Here is an 18,807-nt window from a genome sequence, read left to right on the forward strand (position 1 = left end):
CTATAGGTGCATCCGTTCCCCAAAGCACCAGGTGCTATAGGTGTACCCGTTCCTGCCCACGATGACTGTGGGTGTTTGGTCCCACCAGCCAGCCGGCGTGGCAGGTACAGGAGAGCTCAGCGCAGCACGGGCAGCGGACCACAAGGCCGAGGCAGCAGCCTGCCTAGTCAGCCGTACCTTAACGCAAGTAAATCACGGGCCAGGCCGTTGGGAAAGTCTGGGAGGAAAGACGGATAGCCTACCTACACTCTACTTGCACTTTCACCTCGCAGAGAATAGTTGCTCCATCCCCCACAAGCCCCCGTAATAGAATAAAGATAAACGCAGGGATTATGCCAAGTTGACCCCGGGCTTTGTTCTTCCCCTCCGAGCACATTCAGTGAAAAGGTCTAAACACACATCTGATTTGACAAGCATTCAGGTTCACAAAGAACGTGGGGAAAGTGAAATCATACTTGGGGCATTCATGGGTCCCTATGTCAAAGGTCACTTCGCAGTATTTCAGCTGCCGCTTGCTGAGGTCTGAAATGAACCAGCCTAAACTCCCACCACAACAGACAAGCGTATTCTTGGCTGGCACAAACTGTATTTCACAGCATGTTTAGCAAAGTTTAGCTCAGAGACAACATCAGCTCTGGACAAACATTTAAATGCCACAGCTGGCACTCTCTCATCCCTACAGCACTCTCCAGAAGGGACGAGTCATTTTCCTTTTTAGCCAGATTCTTGATGACAACTCAGCTCATTCATCTGCAGAATATTGAATTTTGAATTATTAGAAAGCTTAAACTAAGCATTTATATGGCTTCCCGCTTTAGGAAAAAGCCTGGGTTTTGTTGTTTTTTTTAACCTAAAAGTTGCTTAGTTGGTTCCAGTATAAAGAAGACACATACAAATTACGTAGCTAAACCAGAAAGCACAAGAAGCTTTATTTAATAATTTCTTGGTGAAGTTCTCAGTTTATCAAACATTATCAGTCTTCGAATGTTCATTAAGGATGTTTAAAGAAGATAACTCAGCAACTTAACTTGAAACGGTAACCGGCTGGACAGCTGCAGGGCTACAAAAAAAGGGGGGAGCAGCAGCAGAAAACCTGCTGAGAAATACCAACAGCACGGGAAAACAAACCTATTCTTCCGAAGCTTTTGTGAGGCGTGCTCACAGCTCGGAGCGGCGCAGCGGTGAGCCCAGCTGGCGATTCAGCAGTGATCTCGAGCCACTTTATTCCAGAGGTGGTTTCACAGAAAGACGTTGGTTTTCCAGAGAGAATCCTGCCAGCTAACTTTGCTAACACCTCTCCTGAAGTTGAATGATGCCAGACATCAAACAGCAATGCCTCTTACTGCCACCCCTAGCTCCCATGCCAAGGTATTTCAAGTGCATCTGTCAAAAAGCAGCCTCTGCTCCTTGAGGTTTCCACCAAAAGCACCAGGTTTGGTGACACCACACCGGGTTTTGGTGACCCCACAAGAGGCTGCTTCTCAAGGAAGCAGCAGGACAGGATGTTTTTAGTGGGACACGCTCCGTTACCTGACACGAATTAGTTGCATTACATTCCCTCCTCTCACACTCAAGCATCAATTTAAACAAGCTCTAGGCAGAAGCCAGCCTTCTTCCTTTTGATAGATGCAGGTTTTGTGCTTCCTTGAGAGTTTTCTTTCACTTGTTCTTTTTGGCGAAGGAAATAGGTCCTCGTGAATGTCCAGATGTCCAATACGACTTCTCCATCTACACCCTTCCCCCGTGAAAAACTAAGAACCCAATTTAAATAGAAAACTGATGTCATCTGGAGATGGAATATTTTGTTCCAGGGCCCTCACGCCTAAGTGGAAACCCATACGTAACAAGCTTTCCGTGAGTGTCCCACTTACCGAAATGGACAAAAACATTAAAAAATAAGGACATGCTTCTAAAAAGGTTTGGGACAGGAGGCATGACTAAAAGGCCTTGTCCTTCCTCAAGTGAGACCACTAGGATGACGACACAGACACCATAAATCAAGACAAGCCTCACATCTCTCCAAATCTCTTTTGTCCCTCAGTGGGAACAAAGCACATTACTTTTCTAATGACTGCCAGATCATGTTCAGGACATTATGGAAATCCTTCCTATTTTATCATGCTGTGGAAGTGAACAGATTCATCATCTTGGTGCAGTGGCTAACTAGTTTTAGAACATTCTGAGTTGTGTAGCAGGGTACGATGGCCGCAAGGCGGTTTAAGAACATGTAAGGTACAGAGGAGTAAGGTTTCATACAAAATAGCAATGCAGGTATTGAATAGACATCACCGATAGCACCCAGTGCAGTAATATCAGGATGCTTCTGGCTGTGCAGTTTTCCCAAACACCCTTAAAAATCAAAAGGAAAGCTACAGACATGCAATGAATGGATCTAAAAAATTTTGAAGGCTGACTGGTCTGCGGTGGGTTACATTTCAGCCTTTGCTGAAGAGTTCATGACTACGAGATACAGACGGTTTTCACTGAAGTGCACAGGTATGAGAAAGGAAGGTGCGTGCTTTTCGAGCAGCAGCTCTAGGTGACGTGCATTTGGATTCCCTCCACTGCCTAAAATGACACGACCAAATGCTGAGACAACTGAACCAAGCCTCCAGTCTCATATTTCTCACCGAGTCTGGCAGCAGCCACCTCAACTCGAGAGGACTGGCTCCTGGCAAAACCCAGCGGGGCCTCATTAACAGTAAGCATCTTCCTGGCAGGAGAACATAGAGCATGACTTCAGTTACCAGAACTCACAGCTGCCGGAGAGGGAGAGGTGGATAACTTGTTCCTTGAAGTTCCTGGTCAGCTGGATGAGATAGCTGAGTTCACTACCCCACCTAGGTGGGAGAGCAACTGACGTCTTTAGCTTCTCAGAAGTACTACTCTGTTTTAGGATAAACATGAGGCTTTTTAGCATTTTTCTCTGAAGTGCATCCAAGAGAATCTTCTTCCTACTCACGGAAAAGAAATCCCACAGAATTGGAGTCGCGGGGATTCAAATAGGCCCTAAGGCACACAGAAAAGATGGGAACAAACAGCATCTCAGCCAGATGACAAAAATCTCATCAGTACCTCAACCAAAGCACAAAACCTTTCAGGAATGAGACTCGTTTCTCAGTCTGAGTCTGAAGAGAACCCAGTACTCCAGTTTGAAAGAAAGCTACAAAGTGCATCCGTGGGTGTAACACAAGCCTAACAGCGCCGGAACAGGCTGTAGACACCTGCACCTGAACATCTAGCTCAGCTGAAGCTAAGGGGACCTGGTTTTCTGAGAACACTGTTTTAAATACATGACTTGGAGCCAGAAACACAAATGTATGGAAAGCTATGGAAAGGCATAACAGTAACTCTTTTCTTAATCAAATCGGTGACGTGAACAAGTATTCAAAAGATGAACCAGCCAAGAAATTTCACTATGCTCCAGCCAGTGTTAGCGATGGTTTTTCCTCTATCTTTACTAGAATCCCATTTTAAAGCCACAAACAGGGAGAGACCAGCGATGTTCCCCCTTACCCTTTATTAGCTACCTAGGAAAACAGCTCACTGATTTTCAGTATGTTTTTGTAGTCATGTTTTTAGTTTGGTACCACTGCAACACATTTATCTCACAGGCAGAAGGACTTGAGTAATGAGACCATGAGAAAGTTTTTAAGTAGTACGTCTGAAAAACATAAATATCGATACTGAAAATGACGAGTAAGCTGGGATTTTAGCTGCCCCTTGTACAGCAGAGGTAAGAAAGAATAAGCCTACTAGAAGACACATTTTCTTTCTCAAAGTGAAAAAACAGTCCCTAAGACTCATTTCTACAGAACATGGGAAACTAAAACCAGTATTTTAGTTTTCAGTTGTTATCAGAGTGGCACAGAACATCTGGAACACAACAAAAACTGATCTCTGCCAGCTATGCCCACACACAGCCAAGAATGCCACCTGCCACACAGCCAGCTATCCACAAGGAATGGAAGTGATGGCTTGAGCAGGACATTTGTCTGAAAATCTTTAGGAGACCGCTGTTAAGCCACAATAACATCTCATCATCTCTTCTGCTAAAGTTCTTGAGCATCAGTCAGTCTTTTGCACGAAGTGAAGTTAGCACTCACCGTTATTAATGAAATTTAGATGATATTAGTTCTGCTAATGTGTCTTTTTCTGTTGGTTTTTAAATGGTTCACTTTAGTCTCCTCATCCATGGCATTATTGCCCCATGTCTCAGCATCAACTTAAGAAAAAAAGTACTTCTGCAGTAAATAAAGATATTTCTCAAGCAGATTTTATTATTTGTGAAACATATCCCTGGAAGCGTCATTTATTTATAGGGGGCAAGATTTTCAGCTAGACGAGAAGATTCCAGGTTGGACTTATTCTTGACACAAGACACTTGCATCCATCCAGTTTGTAAAGTAGGCCTGGAGCTAGTGCATGGTTTTGGGGGGGAGGCTTGAGGAAATTGCCCACCCTCCCCTCCATCTCCTTCACGTAGCAGTTCACTACCGCAGAGATGCTTGTGAGCACTCAACCTACAGATAACAGCAGACAAATCAAACAAAAGGTAATTACGTGGTTCTAGACTGAATTAGGGACCGACTGCACATCACCATAAAACCTCAGCTTCCGTGCCTTAACAGCAGGGCGTTTGTCAAAGCTGAAGGCACGGGCTGGCCATCAGGACTTTGCATACAGAGGTGGAATACAGAGCAGCAAGCTATGAGGGTCTGTAACAGGGAGAATGCTTAAAAAAGGAAAAGGTTGAGAACTGGAAAGGTACAGCGTGCACTAAGACTATATTTTACATTTAAATACAGAACCTTATCCACACTAACTAAATGATAATTCTCAAGCTATCAGGTGTAAGATCTAGATAAACTTCTCAAGCTTCCTTGCTGCAGGGAACGTCTATAAGAGACACCTGGGAATGGCCCACAGCCTGACCAGCCGGACTGACACACCATAGCACTTACTGCACAAGGTATACCCCTTGTATACAAGATATACAAGGTATATCACGAGACTGCTTTTATAAATGCTTTGAATAATTCAGCACAGAGAAGTTTATTGAACAGATCCTTTTGTACCTGCAAACTTCTCATAGCCAGCACTTTAACCAGCCTACTGCACTACTGCAGCCTAAATACCAGAGAAGCAGAGTAACACTATCTGCCAGAGGAAGAACCTTTCTTTCTCTATAACCTAAATACCTTTAAAACAACAAGAACCACATTTCCTACTTCTCCCTCTGGCTAAGTGAAACATTGAGCTTTCATCTGCTTTATGGTTCTTTGTCTTTAGTATTCTGTAACTTTTTGAAATCTGTCCTGAAAACCAGCCACAGTTCAGCGTTACAGCTGTGCTAGGCCAGGTCAGCCCAAGGCAGCAATACCTCTCTCAGCAGGACATGTGTGATCATAAAAGAAGAGAACAGTTCTAAAATTTCTATTCATATTCATTAACGCAGCTTAGGAAACTTAGAAAAGTTGCATTTGTGCACAACCGTGCCTTTAGCAGTGCCAATTCAACCGGAGATGCTGGAGGACTTGTACAACACGCAGCTACCTCCTTCCCTTGTACCCAATACTTTTACCCCATTGCCTTTGGATCCCCTACCAACCACTGGTGACTCAAGAACCAGACACCTCCCACAGCGTGCCTCAGCAGTCGCATGAGCACAGGGAAGGCAGGGAAGGGTGAGGAAAAACAAACCACAGATGCTCTCATATTAAACTGGCCTAGAAAGTACTTCACTTGTCTCCATCTCCAGACCATCCACTCTTGGAGACTGTTAACCGAGCTTTTGTTTTAACACCAGCTTCCTTCATAAGCAGCTGGAGTTTACAGGGCCATAAAAACCTCATATGATCACAGAAACAGTTCGGAATTGTGAAATCAAAATGCATTTTATGTGAACTAATACTGCTATGAAGGGAGGAGTAACTGCATAGCTCTGTAAAATAATCGGTCTTAAATTCACCCTCATTTGTTCCTCTTTTTGGAGTGGGGGTGGTTTAAGCACTTTATTGCTGGATAGGAAGGGACACAAACACTACTAACTTGAAGAAGGGATCTTCTTAAAGAAAATCAGTCAAAGAGGTAGTATGAAAAGCAAAGTGCAGAAAAAGGGGAGTTTTTCCAAGGGTTGCAGCCCACATAGCACACAGAACATGTCCAGGACAGTCACAACCAGACCAGGCGCAACACAAGAAGTAACACAAGGGTTATTCCAGTAGTACTCCAATTTATTAAAAGTACAATTTATTACAATTGCATACAATTCTGTACAATTTGTGTATTTTGTTGCTAAAGCGTAGATTTCCAGGGTCCATATCAGTTGTATCTACAGCAATGTACCAAGAAGGCTCCAACAAGCAAGACAAACTACAACAAATAAAGTCAAGAAATTTCTTAAAACGTAAGCATTTCAGGACAAGCTTTGCCTGTTTGGACAATTCTTCCACATTCTGACACAAAAATAATTCAGCATATATAGTTTGCAAGTCCATTGTCACCAGAAGTTGTCCTCATTTCCTGAGCCATCCAGGAAGATGCTCCATTCAGATTAAATGAAGCAGTGCACTTCTTTTGTACAACGCCTTTTAGGAGCTTGCATGCCACAAAATCCAGAAAGTCTTGAAAACTGTTATTGGAGTTTAGGAGGGCAACAGCAGCCACTACTGCTTATGCAAACAGTAAACTGTAGAAGAAACAGCTTTCTTCAACACCAGATTCTTAGAGCAGATAAGTGTAGCTGTCAAAATCTTGACAGGATTCCTACCTATTTTTCCTGCTACTGTGCTCTGCACACAGGCTTGTACCTCTGCTCTATCCAGATTACTACAGCTTTGTATTTTAAATCCTCCTCCAGCATCTGGATTCCCTCTGTCTCAGCCAGCCATATTTCTGGCCCAGTTTCCTTCAAATCTGTATTAGCACATCTTCCAGAAGACTTAAACCCAGCACACTTCTGCAAGGTAGATTATCTAATCCTGCAACTAATCAAAACACTAGAAAGAAAGATTAACAATAAGGGAGAAAAGAGACACCTGCACAGTGAAAATGAAACCAAGCTGTCACGCTATTACTCCCTTCCTTCCCCCACGTGTATATACCAGGCAGGAGCAGTCAGCAGTAAGCACATCATCCACTTAGCTCACGGGTATCTTCCTGCTAGAAGGATCTTCAGCACTAGTCAGTAGAGCACCTAGGAATACTTTTAACAGTCGAAAAAAAATTAAGTTTATTTTACACCCATTAACATGATCATAAACCAAAGGCTATTCTCTGCAGCTCCCCAGCACAGATACCCTCCGTGGCAGGCTTGTCATTTTTTGCTTTCTAATGGAGTCATTTTATTGTATGCGAGAAGCCTCGGGCATTCTGTGCAGCCTATTACTCTTTGCTGCCCACATTCAGATGGCTAATCTGCTATCAGCCAGGAGCTCCACAGACAAAAGGAAAGGCAGGGGAACAGCACACATGGCTGTGCACACACGCACACGCTTCGGCTGCAAAATGTTTCCGCAGTAGACCCAAGGTCCAACGAGAAGACATTTGACTGCCTCTGCGGTCGAATAAAGGCATACGAGTTCTTTAAAGGTAGATGGACTGGGTAGAAATTAAAAAAAGCTTAAGTAGAATTCCTCTCAAGATACATCAGGGCACAAACTTGGAAGGCCTTAATGGTGAGGGCACATCTTGACTTGAAAAGTCAAATATCTTTCTATTCCGGTGATTTGCTGTACAACAACTTCAAAATGCTTACAAATATTGGTTATAATTAGAAAGATTAAATAAGGGCTAAAGCTAAGCCTAAATATAAGCTAAATATAATATAAATATGTCCTGTGAGACATGATTTACGTGTTCCTGCTCTGGCAGGGGGATTGGACTAGATGATCTTTCAAGGTCCCTTCCAATCCCTAATATTCTGTGATAAGCAACAGTAAATTACTAGAACAAGACATTTGGCAAGTTTTCAATTCTAGCATTTCTGTTTTCTTACCTGCCTGAAAAATAACTCAGACTTATTAAAAAAAAATAAATAGCAAGTTTCCCTATATCCCAAAAATATTTTCACATAATATGCAAGAACAAATGTAGTGAAATGATTTGCATATCATACTGCAAGCAAGGAGGTTTCTGTGGGTTTGTGTGTTTTGTTTTTTTTAAGTTGGGGTAAAGTAAACAGATAAGACTTGTTATTGCATACCAAAATAAAGAAAATGCCCACATTTGACAGAATTCTTATTCTCCTTTCCTTTCTGAAGGGATGTCTCTCAGCAGAGTCAAATACAGAACTGGCAAAAGGGACATTTTTTGAGCATCAGATCTACAGGCAGAGTGCAAACCTGACAGGAATTCTCTGTCAGGATCACAAAAATCATGACACACAATAGAGGATTATTCAACTAGGTCTACTCATACCCTTTGCAACTCAAAGGCCAAAATTCTCATTTTTGTGTGAACTGGCTTAGCTCACAAACAGAAAGTCTACCCCCAGTTTTAGCCACTCACACGCTCAGGTACCAGTCTGCTTCGTCCTTCCCTGAAGTCCCTCCCCAGCCACACAGGCTGGTCACCCAAGGCGTGCTTGATCTCACGTGGTGAGGTGTGGAAAACTATGGCATGTTATGCTGTGTTATGTCCGGGGAACAATTCCTGTTTTCCCATGCTACAAGTACCAATTCAGCGTTGCTTCTTGTTTCTCTTATTCCACTTTGAGGCAGAAACAGCTCCCCAGCACTTTGGTTCCAGGTTACTTCCAGTATTTGTTGTAAATATAATTAGAGTTTTAGGAATAGAGTATGTCAGACAACATTAAAATCTGCTAAAGTCTTATAAAGAGGAAAAGTTGTCAGAACTGTCTTTTCCACAGAATTAGTCTGTGTTCATCATAGGATCATTATTAAGTTTACCCTGCGTTACCAGAGGGAGCTTTCAATAGACTAATCATTAATAGATTAAGTTATTGGATATGATAAACATACATACATACGTCTGTGAATTTAATTCCTATTGCAAACAAATTCCCTCTCAGCACCCAAAACAGCTAGAACATATCAAATGTATTATTGCAAGTCATTCAGAGGGCTCTCACCTGAAGTTTAAGTTTGGCAAGAGCAGGGTTTTTTGCTGCCTTTGAAGCAGAGAAGCAGTGAACTCCCCCTGCGGTACAAGTCCCCAGGAAGAACTTCTCCACTTCTGCGGCAGCACCATCCCTGGTGGTACTCTGCAACCTTATCTTTCTCTCCCACATGTTCAAGGTGAGAGGGGAAAAAAAAAAAAAACACACTGCATTTGCATATGTAATTATGGTGTAGCTCTGCAGTGAGCTAAAAATTACTGGAAGTTGAAAACAGATATGCCTGATGACCACACCTTAGCTTTTCAAATGAAAACGCTTTGCAAGGAAGGGGAAGGGACAGCAGCAGGGAAGGAAGCCAGTCATTACAGCGCCAAAGCTGCTTCAAAGTCCTCGTTCACCACCTCACGCTCTTTGCAAGGCCAGCTGTATGTACCTAGGTCTGTCCTGTGAACAATACTGTAAGAATGAATCCAGTAGAATGTGACTAGTTCTGCTTTCCTTGAATTCCCAATATAGCTATTGGGTAAATACTAGGAACAAAGGAAAACCTACGGGAAGACATGCAAAATCAGATGGAAGACTAAATAGGCTACAGATTCTGAATGAGATCTCCTTTTCCAGCCCAGGACTTGACATGTCTCACCCTACATATTATACAGGAACCTCAGAGAAAGAATAAAGCAGAACAGCAAGTGGGAAGAAGGAAAATCTGATGTATACCCAAAAGGACATAAGGCAGAATTTCCTCAAAATATCAAGGAAAAATTGTTTAAATACAAGTGTATTTAGGAAAAATGGACAACTCATCTCCCTTATTTTTTTCCTTAATGCCCAAAACCGTAGGTGTTAGATATCAGTGGGGGAGTTGTTAGACAGAGCAAACAGGAAAACCCAACCTTTAGGTCAAATCCACCAGTTTAAGAAAAAGCAACCCAAGCCCTGTAATTAAGGTATGATTTTCTGTTCTTTAGCTCTCACTTTTTTTTCAGATGGAATAGATTTCCCCAGGCCTTTTTCAATCATGCCACATTTGTGATGTTTTGTAATTTCATTTTGCTTTCTCCCATATATACTCAGTGGACAGATGTCTCTACAAAACAGAAAATTGCCCTCAGTATCTGTCAGTCGTCTGTCAGACAGAATTTGGAAATGAACATTGGCTGAAAAAATGAAAACATTTCATATCACAGTAACTGAAGGTACTATCCAGCATCACTTGACCAAGTAGCATTTGATCCGAGCAAGGCCAGGAGCACTAAATCACAGGGAAAAAATACTCTACCACATCAGATATTCAACCCCTTTTTTTCCCCAGGTACTGTCCATGAAAGTCCCTCTCAGGAGCATGGTGCAAAACCAGGTTTATAAACCATTTGCCTCTGGTGCTCTTGCCAGCTCCTCCAATGTAGCTCTACTACTTGACTCCTGAGAAACAACAACAAAAAACGCACACACAGAAAAGCATGGAGAAAAACAGAGTATCTGTATTAACTCCCCAAAAGAAAAAACACACTAGAAAGATATATTCAAGCAGTAAAGGGAGAGTTATTTATTTTCCTGCCACACTTCATAGCACTCTTTCATAGTGGAACCAGACAGGTTCTTTAGTGCTTAAAGTAGTTTCATGAGTCCTTCTGCTTAATCAGGTTTGCTAATCAGAGACCCTAATGGGATAGGATGGAGCACAGAACTGCTTTATTGAAAAAGAAAACAAACAAACAAAACTCTCTCCCCTAATTGAGCCCCCTAACAGACCAAGAAGAACACATTCATCATTACGCGTGTTCACTTGCTTTACACAGTTCTCCAAAAATAGGATAGATGGAACATATTGAAGGCCAAGGAACAGGGGGGATGCTACCAAACAGAAAGCAAACGTTTGTAAGGGAAGTGACAAAGGATAGCAGTTTTCAGGTTTTTAACCTTTGGGTGACAGCAGTTGTTAACCAGACTGCTTTGCAACAACAGGGTAAAGTCCTCCCATCAAGGAGATTGTGACAGCTGGGAATGACAGCTGAAAAAGGAGCGAGCTGAAGCAGGCTGCTTTCAAACAGTATTGACTTCTTGAAGATGAGAAAGCATATTTTTAGTTAACTTCTGTTGCTCTGAAAAAAAACGTGTTAAAATAAAAGATACCATCACGTTCCATTAACAGCATCAGAAACAAACATAAGGAGAGGGGAAGTGGGGAAAAAGAAGGCTTCCTTTCTTCCCTTTTAGAGGTTCCCTGGGGGGACAAGCACACAAGCCTGAAGGAGGCTGGTTAACATGGCTAGCACCAGCCAACTGAGACATCCGAACGAACGCTGCCCAGCTGCTCCATATGTAAAGACTCACCCTTAACAAGTTTCTTCTTTCTGCTCTACCACCTACCCTCGCAGGATGTGAAGGTAAGCTGTCATGTAAGACATTTGCACAAGGAATCCGATGTACAGGCATGGTTACTGCAAGAGAAGACTTCGTACGTTTATTTTTACTACCTGAAAGGTGCTTACATGGTGGCGAGGGATAGTATTTTTCTCAGGAGTACTGAAATAGATTTATAAAGCTATGCTGTGTTTAACAGCAGTCAGTATTTTATAAGTCTCATTCGTGTGGAGTGGGCTTTCCATTCTCCTCAACTGTCACACAGGAATTCTTCTAATCTACACAAGAAAGGGCCAAATAGATTACTAAATAAACAAACTAAGGCTCATCACAAGAGGAAAGCTTAAAATAATCCCATTCTTTAAAAGAAGAGGGCAAGCAAAGATTAAAAGCTACAACTGTGAACAGCTTTTACATATCAAACTTCTGTTATTCTTTCCAGTAACTTAAAAATAAGACCCCAGACAGCCAGAAAAGCAAATTGAGACCAGTGAGAAATACTTGTGCAACACTGGAGCAGAAGGCACAGAAAACACATGTGCAAAAACACCAGCACGCAACTCCAAGAATTCCACAGTTTCAAGGCATGACCTAGTGAATTGAGGGCCAAGCTATTTTCTCGTTCAGCCAAAGGGGACCAGACCCATGCCCATCTCTGCCCCAAAGGCCACCACAGCCTATCAGACCCTCACCAAGAAGGAGCCCACCAGCCCTCCTGTTCCACCTTCTCTCTCCCATGCATCCCCAACCCACAAGTACACCACTGCCTAGCAGGTTGCTTTTACATGCAGCGTTCCCTACACAAGAAAGGGTCCCCATCTCATGTACGGCAGCATCCCACAGCTGTAAGTACACACTGGCAAGAGGGTTCCCATCCCACAGCTGCCCCTCACCCCCAGCTCCTCTGGGCCAGGAGCCCCTCGCTATGTCCTCTGCCGGGGCAGCAGCCCCGTGCCCCCAGCAGCAGAGCTGAAGCTCGGCCTTGGCACGTGTTTGCTCAAGCAGGCTTTCGAGGCCTGACATTTATTTACACACTTTGGGGGAATTTTTGTTTTAAGGAGGAGTTATGCTTTATTTATTTATTTATTTACCTAGCAGTCACTTTCAAACAGTAGAGATACCAGCCCTATGCCGAGACTCTCCTTGAGACATTACATGAGACAGCACCTGAACAAGCTGTGTCTGCCCAGGCATTAACCCCACACATCAGAGTAGGGATTCCAATTTTAACAGCATAGGTCCTAAATCAATTCTCTGTTTTAAATTTGACTACCTGCACATCATAGTACTTACATTTTAAGATCAGAAAATATTACCAAAGAGTTCAGAAATACCAATTCTAGTCCTCTAACTCATCATTATCTCAACATTGGCTCCAGACAGGAAGCACCAGCACTGCAGATACTATCTTAATGCCACTTAGAGATGACTAAAGAGAAAACTGAGTTTTGCATATTGCCCTGTTTGCTGAAAGTACAGGTTTCTCAACACAATAAACATGAAAAAGTTTAGATACTTGAACTGAAAGGAATTGTAACTGCTAAGTGATAAATCTGTTCTCTCTCTTTAAGGCTGCAGATGAAGCCAAACGCGAGGGTAGTCCCAAGGATTAAAAATGGGCTGAGATTCAGTCTTGCTATAGACTTCCTGTGTGACCCTGGGGAAGTCACTTGAGAATTCAGGCCTCAAAAATAACAGGCCTCATATAGCTGCCAGAACAAAGCACCAGAGTTTGAGACCATCGCTGCAAGCTGGGTCCTGCTTGATCGCCCATAACTGCGAGGATCCGACCTGGTGAGCCCCTCTGGAAAACACAGGTAAGTAGGAGCACAACTTCAGGAGTTTGATATTAGGCACCTAGAGACCATTTAGAATCACATTTTGAAAACTGAAAAAAGCCCTGGATTTGCAGTCACCAAAGCACACCACATGTTCATCGGCTTGTGGTATCAATTTCCTAGTTTCTGAAGTGACCATAAACAGCTAATGAGTTGAAAGCAGTGATCTTATATTTTTGGTAACCGAGTTTAGAAATAGGGATCCTTAAGTGCCGTGTGGCTAGATCCTGCAGTTCTAGCAGCTTCCCTGCCCTGCAGGGCACTTGCTCAGAAAATCAGTTAAAAAACAAAGCAAAAAACACAAGCCAAACTTCACAAAACCAGGCTTTATTTCTTTAACATAGGGATACAGTTCCACACACGTTAGAAATGCCTGCCATCCCTCACTGGCATTTTAAACCCCATTAAAACAGATGTTTCCACGGGAGGAAAGGCCCTGCGCAGATATTTTCCCTTTAGATTACTCCAGCCTCTCCCCCACACTGCAAAACTTCCACAAGAACAAGTCACAGGACACCAAAACCACATCGCCCGCAGCTGGGAAGGAGCCGTAGCTGGCTGTAGGCTCGTTTCTCCCCGCACTACCAAGGCAGGGGCTGGGTTACAGAGCCAGGGCCCAGGCACGCAGCTCGGCAGCACTGGTATTAGCGGGTCCCGCTGTAAGGCCCTGAGAAGGCAGCAGAAAGACTCGGCGGGGAGGAATATCTGATACAACAGGAAGCTGCCAACAGAACGTTGCAGCTGAATTCAGAGTCAGAGCCTCAGACTTCACTTAAAAAAAAAAAAAAAAACTAATCTGGATGATCTGCAATTTGGAGGGCCATGTCCCGAGTGGAAGTCCCACCTACCTACTGCTTTTCACCTGCTGTTCCAGCAGCGTATTGACGACAGTCCTGTAAGCAAGGAAAACTGTTTCAGGCAGGTAACCACCTTAAAAAGCCCTGCTTCAGGTAACTAATTGCCGTCAAACGCTGCTTCACAACCATTAAAATAACAAGCAGAGATTACTGAGAGAAAAATAAAGATTACAACACTTTTAAAAGTATTCCCATCACATTTCAGTAGCTAAAAATTAAAACAGAAGCATGACTGGTTTCTACGAGAAAAGACTTCCTTTGATTCAAACAGTTAATTCAGTTGTCCGTGTAGACCTGTTCACTGTGCCTGGAATTTTAACTCGGGCTACATTCCTCAATTCCCAAAATGCAAATTTAAATTAATGCCAGAGTGAAAGCGCGATACCTAGCGAAAAAGAAAGGGAGGGGGGCACAAGAGGAAAGGCAGGACAAGGAATGCTGTATCCCCAGCGCCGCTAACACCTGACATCCTGCCAGTAGTTAACACCTCGGAGCTCACAGAGACACGCCGTACTTCTGGCCGATTCAAAGGCACTGGGGCTCTTCTTACAGGCCGTGGCTTCATAACGAGACTACGTATGAAATGATTATGTAATAAAAATAAAGAGGAAAAGAGGAAAAACTCACATGTAGAGCAACTGAAACAGCACTCCCACAAATCAATCTACGTAACCTTTTAGTGACTTACTGTTACCAAGGGGGGGGAAGCCTGCCTCATACCTTCTCCTGTCCTATCTGACAGCATGCAGGAATTACTATTTCACACATTCTTCTTCATGTGTACCTCCAACGGTAAAAAGAACTGAAAGTATATTTACAACGGTTTCAAAACACAAATACAAACAGTTGATAACATCTTTAAGCCAAGAAACTCAAAGCATTTTGCTCATTTTACTTGTCTCAGTATTGCAAAAGAACAAGACGTCTTACTTTTAGTTTTCCTTTTTAATAAGAATTAAGATAATCATAACACATGCGAGAAATGCTGAGAAAGCAACTAATCTGATCCTGCCAGCCAATTCATAATAGAATAAAAAAAAAACTTTTGCTGAGACTGAATTTATTAAGTTTGCTCTGTATTAGCAGAGCGTGACAGTGCAGATGACTGGCAAAATCACGTCCCTCTTTTCTCCTCCCCCTTTCTCTGTCATTTTTTGATAGCAGAAGGGAGAAGGTAGATAGGAAGAGAGACTCCCAACCAGCACCGTGCTCCTGCTTTATCAGCCTGGTGCTGTCGTCTTAACACTTGGCTAACTGCTTCGGTGCAGGGGAGGCTTTCATGTACTGGCCAGAAGTAAGGACAACGACGCAGAACAGTTTTCTTCAGGTATGAGAAGTGCCAGATTTTCTTGTTAGCGAAGGCTCTAATGGTAGCACCAATCGGCTGGTTTGCTGATCTCCTGCAGTGGCCAATAAAGAAGGCAGACAAGGGACCAGCTCTCCGGTTAAGGAGGTAAGACTGTCTTCCCAGCTCCACTTAATGCATCAGGATGGCAGCCATAAGTTCTGGCTCTCAAGCACAGGGACAAAAAAAAAAAAAGAAAAAAAAGAAAAGTTTACAGTACAAGAATAGCTGTGCTAAGCTTATCAACAGATAAACAGAAGGAAAGTTTACAGTACAATAACTTAATGCCACAGCCCAGCATTGTTCACTGGCACACTGGGTATCGAGTGCCATCTCCCTCTGATCTCCCCCTCCGTGTGTACGAGGTAGAAACGGGGCAACTGGAACAGCACAAAATTGATTTAGTGTACGCTACAAACAAGGCAGTTGCTGAAGCATCTCCTGGACGCTGATCTTGGATTAACGCAAGATACTAATCCGTGAGAGCAAAGTGCGTTTAGAGATCTAGAAGAAAAATCAGTCTCACACCTATTTTAAAGGTTAAAGGGTTAACATTTGTCTAGCCATTTTCTTTAGTAAACATTTGCAAGTCAAACAAAAACCCACTGCTGAGAAATCTCTATTATCCAGAATCTATTATCTAACCGATCCTGATGCTTCAGTGCACAATGACTGAAGTTGGTTTTAATTCCTCAAAAAAAAAGAACCAGAAACAGCCTAAAACAAGCCATCTATTTCACACAGCAGAACTACTCGATACAGGCTCTAAGGCATTTTATAATAAGAAGGGTGCAACGACGAGGTCCAAAAGTGATGAAGATGAAAGATACCTGGAACGCTACCGTGTCTTACACACCTTTTGTTTTCTGCGAGTGATACATGCCGCAGACAAAACGTTTGGTGCTTAAACAGCCTCAAATCTGTTTTTCTAATATTAAGCACAAAGGAAAAACACTGACAGCAAGCGTGGTAAATAAATCCCTCCCTTGAGAACGAAAGCAGCAGACAGGAGGGGGCTGACATGCATGCAGGAGAAAACTAAACACCATCTTTTTTTCTACCTGCACAAGTTGCCATTTGCTGCAGCGATCAAGAATCTCTTTTTCCCCGTCGACTTCAAAAGCTAGGCTTTCAGAGAATTTCTCTCGCCAGTCATCTGTTGATATGTTTTAAGAGCATGATATTCGAATCACTGGATCTTTAAGAGAAAAATCCATTTTCTTTCCTGTTCAGGTAAACATGTTTACAGCTCCTGCACAGGCACTGGGTGGTTCAGACTCACATGTCACACACATGTCGTCAGCAAGAAGAAAAGCCCCTTTTTCTGATCATCAACATTTTAAATAAGGCAAAGAGAAAAGCACTTTCCAAACTTACCTTCCGCGGAGCCAAATCCTGAGCTAAACACAAATATTTACGCTACAACAAGGAATTAAGGACGGCGCTCGCGTAAACGCAAATACTCGCTGCGAAACGCACAGGGCGAAATCAAGAAAGCCCCTCCTAAGTTCCAAGCCATCAGACCAACTCGCTGGCCCCTGGCAAGGCCACCCTTTGGGAACATTTTACTCCTGGAGCAGCCGGGGAGGCAGGAGCTGAGCCCCTGAGATATTTCCGAGGCCGTCCCCTGCCTGTGGAAACGTCTCGGATCGCGGGCGAGAGCCTTCCTCTCGGTGACCCCGCGCAGGAAATGCCACATAAAACCTAAAATTGCCAAGGAAGGTTACAAAACCTCCCGCTGTACATCCTATCACCCGGAGTCGCTACGAGCACCCGGCTACTTCTCTATTTTTATTTATTTATTTATTTGTTATTATTTTTTTCCCCCTCCCTCCCCCAAGAAATTAAGTGCGGAGTGGGTGTACGGAGCGCTACCCCCCCCCCCCCTCACCACGGTGTACCTCCAGAAGAGGCATCTTAAAGTAACACACGTACCCAAAAGAGATTAAAAAAAATAATAAAAAAAAAATAAATAAAGAAGGGAAAGAAGAAGAAGAAGCCGGGCAGCCCTGAAGTCTGAAACGTAAATGTAATTCCTTATATAGACCGCAGCACTGGGTCGCACACAGGCAGGGAGAGAGAGAGGAGAGAGAGGAGAGCGAGGGGGGCCCCCGGCCGAACCGTTACCAGCCAGTATTGTACAAACAGGTACCGGCAGGGGCAGGGAAGGGAGAAGAAGGGAAAAGGGAAGGGAAGGGAACAAACTTCGCCGCCCGCCCGCCCACCCCCGCAGCCCCCCAGCGGGGGCCAGCCCGGGTGGCGACACCAATCAGCCGGGCTCCCCCCGTTTATTAAAAAAAAAGATTAAAACCCGAAGCTCCCCCCCCCCCCCCCCTTTCCCTTCCCCTCCCCTCCCCTCAGCAGCGCCTAACGGTCCGGGGCAGGCGGCGGGCGGGGAGGCGCCGCTAGGCGGAGGGCGGCAGGTAGCGGGGCAGCGCTCCGCACTTCTCCCGCACCCGCTGCCTCTCCCCGTGCTCTCTCCCCCCTCTCTCTTTTTTCCTCCGCGGTTTCCCCCCACCCGCTTATTTATTTTTTTTTTTGAATTTTTTTTTTTCCTCTCCCCTTTTTTTTTTTTTTTTTTCTCCCCTTTTCCCCCCCGCCGGGCTGGCTGACCGTTGTTGCGGCGCGGGTTCGCCTGCTTCCTGCGCTTACACCTGGGGCCATCCGCCATGATCCTCTCGCCTGTGTCTAAATGCTCCAGTCACCTCCTCCCCCGCCCTCCCCCTCCCTCCCTCCCCTCCTCCCCTCCCCTCCTCCCCCCCCCCCCCCCACCCAGCCTCCCCTCCCTCCCCTCCCCTCCCCTCCCCGCCCGGACCTGGTTTACGACACTGGCTGTACTTTTACATCACCTTCCCACACCTAGCGCCGGGCCCCAACCTTGTTGCTAGGGGCGACGGGCGCTTTACGGCAGCGCCCGCGAGACGCGGAGCGGCGGCCGCAGGTAGCGGCGGGCGCCTCACGGGGGGCTCCGCAGCCGCCTCACGGGGGGCTCCCCCCGGCAGCCCGCAGGTGGGCCCTGTCTGAGGAGCCGAGAGGGGGGCTCCGGGGCTCCCCCCCGGCACGAAACAGCGCCGGGACCCTTCCCTGCCCCATAACGCCTTTCCTCCGCACCCGCTTGAACGGGCTTCAAACTTATTGAGCGCGTTGAAGTTGAACGCGTTGCTGTCAAGTGTTCGTGTGTTTCTCTACTCTTTTCCCTCCGCCTCGCTTAACTACGCAATAAAATGGTTTTGTACGCTTCCATTGGTTTCCAGGCTTTCTGGTTTTATTTATTTATTTATTTTTTCCCCTCTTCCTGTCCTGGGATGGCTCTGTCGC

General features: G+C 44.5%; 1 protein-coding gene across 2 annotated transcripts in view; it reads right to left on the bottom strand.

The window, feature by feature from the left end:
- Nucleotides 1-18,184, bottom strand: part of ZEB1 (zinc finger E-box binding homeobox 1) — a 126,092-nt gene extending 107,908 nt beyond the window's left edge. For both annotated transcript variants that reach the window (XM_084306641.1, XM_084306640.1), the window contains exon 1: nucleotides 18,103-18,184. In XM_084306641.1, the coding sequence (XP_084162767.1) occupies nucleotides 18,103-18,160 (58 nt within the window). In that variant the 5' untranslated portion in view covers nucleotides 18,161-18,184. The remainder of the gene's footprint in view (nucleotides 1-18,102) is intronic.
- Nucleotides 18,185-18,807: the final 623 nt, after the last annotated feature.

Source organism: Netta rufina (assembly GCF_964035555.1).
Source record: "Netta rufina genome assembly, chromosome: 2".
Classification (NCBI taxonomy): Eukaryota; Metazoa; Chordata; class Aves; order Anseriformes; family Anatidae; genus Netta; species Netta rufina.